General features: G+C 40.6%; 2 protein-coding genes across 2 annotated transcripts; both read right to left on the bottom strand.

The window, feature by feature from the left end:
• Positions 1-501: 501 nt before the first annotated feature.
• On the bottom strand, positions 502-1,483 carry LOC145932852 (uncharacterized). Its single transcript, XM_083032079.1, has 2 exons — positions 1,397-1,483; positions 502-1,332 (listed from the first exon to the last, which is right to left on the bottom strand). Exons 1-2 carry the CDS (start codon positions 1,481-1,483, stop codon positions 502-504), a joined length of 918 nt encoding a protein of 305 aa, XP_082888205.1.
• Positions 1,484-2,134: 651 nt separating this feature from the next.
• Positions 2,135-3,679, bottom strand: LOC145932851 (uncharacterized). The gene has a single exon (XM_083032078.1). The coding sequence runs from the start codon at positions 3,677-3,679 to the stop codon at positions 2,135-2,137; it is 1,545 nt and encodes a 514-aa protein (XP_082888204.1).
• Positions 3,680-4,378: the final 699 nt, after the last annotated feature.

Below are 4,378 nucleotides of genomic sequence, written 5' to 3'. Positions count from 1 at the left end.
AAAAAATATTTAAAAATTTTTTATTGATACAGTGTACAAAAAGCTGTATTAGTGAATTTTTTGAAATTTTTACACGCAATTTTAGCTGTATATGAGAAATTTGAACAACCACAAAAATAAACGAATGAACGTTAACAACAATATAGTTAAATATAAATATCAACTTATATGTAATAATATATAACATATTTTATTTGTTTTTCATAAACTTCAGGGTGTTCTTAAAGTCGTAGAATAATTGATTTTGTCCATTTAAATAAATGTTAAAAATCGATTTTTGTTCACTTTTTTCGAATTTCACCCACTGTGCGACGGTGCGACACATACTACTCGTTATTCGGCTCTCTCGTCTATATTCCCTTACGTGCGAAACTTCTCCCACCTCTGGAGGGGATGAGAGAGCGCGGCTAGTACATGATTAGCACGTAATCTCCTAAATATCTCTAACTTCTTGATATAGTCTCAACATCCCGCCCACCATTAATAACAATTAATTTTATGCTAATTACACTCGTTTACAATGGGTAAGGACGTATCAGATAGTGGAAGTTTGCACAATTTGTTGATCGGTCTTTTACATATTCCGTTCGCTGTTTTGAGTGTTACAACGCGTACCCTTTTGTCAACTCCTTCATGGGTTTCGATAACTTTTCCTAGTTTCCACTTTAATGGTGGCGCGTTATTATCTTGTATCATGACGATGTCGTTAATTAATAGATTATTTCGCTCGCAAGTCCATTTCGTTTTACCTTGCAGAGAGGTCAAATACTCTCTGCTCCATCTTTTCCAAAAATCCCGCGCAATTTTCTGAACCGTCTGCCAACGATCGAGTCGATTGATAGGTACGTCGGTTAGATCGGGATCCGGAAGAGCGACTAGTGGACCGCCTATTAAAAAATGTCTCGGCGATAAAGATTGCAGATCCGCGGCCGCTGATGGTATCTGACAAATCGGACGCGAATTCAAGCAAGCCTCGACCTGAATTAATACTGTGTTCAATTCCTCAAATGTCAACAGACTCTCTCCCATTACACGCTTCAAATGAAATTTGCACGATTTTACGCCGGCCTCCCAAAGTCCTCCCATGTGAGGGGAAGACGGAGGAATGAACTTCCACTCGATATTGTTTGGAATTGAAAATTCGTCTACTATTTTCTGATTTTCCCTTTCAATCAACTCATACATCTCGGCAAGCTCGTTTTTCGATCCGACGAAGTTGGTTGCGTTATCGCAATAAATGCGCTGTGGGTAACCCTGACGTCCGGCAAAACGTCTCAGAGCGGCTATAAAGGACGCCGAACTGAGATCGCTGACTGCCTCGAGATGAATCGCCTTTGTGGTAAAACATATAAATAGTGTAAGATTTGTTGGTTTTCCTTCCACGGCCTCGATTAACCAGCGTTATTATAGATCCGGCAAAGTCCACCCCGACTACGAAAAATGGTCGTCTCGGTATTATTCGATCTGTAGGCAATTGTCCCATAATTTGCGATAACAACTTTGGTTTGTTGCGGGAACAAGTTATGCAATTATGCACAATCCTGCTTGCGATCGTTCTGCCCTTGAGTGGCCAATAATTTTCTCGAATCGAATACAAGAGGACTTGTGGACCCCCATGCAACAATCTACGGTGTTCCCTCTCAAATAACAACTGCGTGAATCTACTAGTCGACGGTAATACAATCGGATGTCTGCTATCGAATGTTAATTGTGAATTTTGTATTCTGCCGCCCACCCTGAGAACTCCCTTTTCATCTATAAAGGGACTGAGCGATATCAATTTATTACTCGGTTGAATTTGTTTTCTTGCTAGCAATTTAGAAGTTACATCCGCGAAATGAATTCTTTGAATTGATATGATTAACAATTGATGTGCATGACGGATTTCGGCAGTAGAAATAATTTCGAAACTGCGTTTATCATGATCCGATTTTGCATTGAATTTGAATCGAAGTATCCACGCTATTATTCGTTCGATCTTTGAGAGTGATTTTTTAGTAAAGAATCCACGACGCAACTCTTCGCGGACGCTCGCGAAAACTTGCTTGTTCGATTTTTCTTCTAATTTGACAAGTCTTTCGTCTTCCTCGGTCGGACTTGATAATTGTGATTTTTGCCGTTCGCAATAAAGCCTTTAGCTGCGAAACAACCATTCCGGACCTTCCCACCAAATTTTGGTTTGTCTTAAACTTGCTAAGCTAGTACCCCTTGAAATTAAATCTGCTGGGTTTTCGGTTCCGTCGACGTGATGCCAATGTTCGGGCGGAAGGATAGATTGTATTTCGGCTGTTCGGTTTGAAACGAATGTTTTTTGACGTGATGGATCGCCGGCGATCCATGCCAGCGCTATCCTAGAGTCGCTCCATGCATGCACTTCGTCGAATCTGATTTTGAGAGCCCGTTTTACATTTTTAAGCAGTCTTACGAGAACAATAGCACCGCATAACTCGAGTCTCGGTAACGTAATAGTTTTACTTTTAACCGGTGATACTCGTGACTTTGAACATAATAGAAACGAACTGGACTTGTTGTCCCTGTCACTCGCTTGCAAATAGATGCAAGCTCCATAAGCCTTTAATGAAGCATCACAAAAAGCGTGTAGACAGAAGCGCACTGCATTGGAGCCTCGAATTACTCTATGCGGAACCCGAATTGAGTCGACCCCCCTCAAATCCTCAGCATACGCATCCCACGCTCGACGAAGATTGTCTGTTAATGGTTCATCCCAACCCAAATTCGATGCCCACGTTTCCTGCATTATAAGTTTTGCTCGAGTTAAAATAGGACCGATTAATCCAAGTGGGTCGAATAATCTCGAAATTATTGATAGAATCTCGCGTTTGGTTGAAACGGAGTTCGCCATAAATTCTATTGAAAATTGAAATGAGTCTGTTTTCGTACACCAATTCAATCCTAATGTCTTCATTGTACTCGACTCGATCGCTAGCGCAGACGGTTCCTCTATTTGATCGACCGCTCGCAACTCTCGCATTAGTTTTTCGCTATTAGTACGCCATTTGTGAGGTTCAAATCCTCCCTTAAGCAATAAAGCCTTTAGCTGCGAAATTAGGGTTATCGTTTGACTTTCACAATTGACTCCGGTTATAATATCATCGACGTATAGATCGCTTAACAACACTCTCGACGCGGAGCCGAACTGACTAGCCTCGTCTGTCGCTAATTGTCGCATGCAACGAATAGCCAGGAACGGAGCGCATGCCTGGCCGTAAGTGACTGTATTCAGTCTATATTCGCCTACTGGGTCGCTCGGAGAGAATCGCCACAAAATTCGCTGATAATCACGATCATTTGAGTCCAATAATATTTGACGGTACATTTTTTGTAAGTCTGTGGTAATAGCAATAGCTGGCAAACGAAAACGCATAATAATATCGATTATGTTATCTTGCAAGTTCGATCCTACCATCAAAGTATCATTTAGAGAAATACCGGATGTAGTTTTTGCAGAAGCGTCGAATACTACTCGTAATTTTGTTGTCGTACTCGATTCGCGAACCACGCCATTATGTGGTAAATATATTGCATTTAATGCGTTGTCGCCTTCGCCAACTTTAGACATATGATTTAAATCAATGTACTCGCGTATGAACTCGATATATTGATCGCGAAAAGTTGAATCTCTTTGAATTTTACGTTCCAAATAACTTAATCGCTTCATTGCTACCTCTCTCGATCGACCCAATAGAACCTTGTTTTCACGGAAAGGAAGTCGAACAACGAATCGCCCGGACAACGCGTCTCGACTCGTTGTATTTATAAAATGTTTTTCACAGCTTTCTTCCTCTACAGACAATCGCGTATTATCATCGTGGTATTCCTCCAATTCCCAAAACCTTTTCATAGTATCGTCGATCGATATTTGCCGAGTCAATAAACACGTGTGATTATTCGAAAACGAATGATGAGTCGCTCGACCACTGATTAAATGTGAAGGTATTGAACCAGCGATAATCCATCCGAATTTCGTGCTTTGTAAAATCGGCAAGTCGTCGCCGAGCTCAATCTTACCATGACTCAACAGCTGCAAAAAGAATTCGCTGCCTATAAGTGCGTCTATCGGACCGGGATTGAAATATAATGGATCTGCTAATTTTAGATTCTCGGGAATTAATAACCTTGATGATTGAATAGAAAATGATGGTAAATTTTTTGTTATTTTAGGAACAATTAAGCAATATAAGTTTAATTTAAAATTTGATGTTCGCGATTTCATAGAAAGTCTGCAGCCGTGATTTATAGAACAACTCATGCCGTTTAACCCGCTAATTTGCTCATTGCAGTTTTCTACCTTCAAACTTAATTTTCGGCATGCTGCAGATGTTATAAAATTGAGCTCGCTCGCGCTACCTAACAACAC

Source organism: Prenolepis imparis, unplaced genomic scaffold (genome assembly GCF_030444845.1).
Source record: "Prenolepis imparis isolate NDT839.2.m4 unplaced genomic scaffold, iyPreImpa1.0 SCAF_2, whole genome shotgun sequence".
NCBI classification, from domain to species: domain Eukaryota; kingdom Metazoa; phylum Arthropoda; class Insecta; order Hymenoptera; family Formicidae; genus Prenolepis; species Prenolepis imparis.
This window is presented reverse-complemented; position numbering and strand designations above follow the sequence as displayed.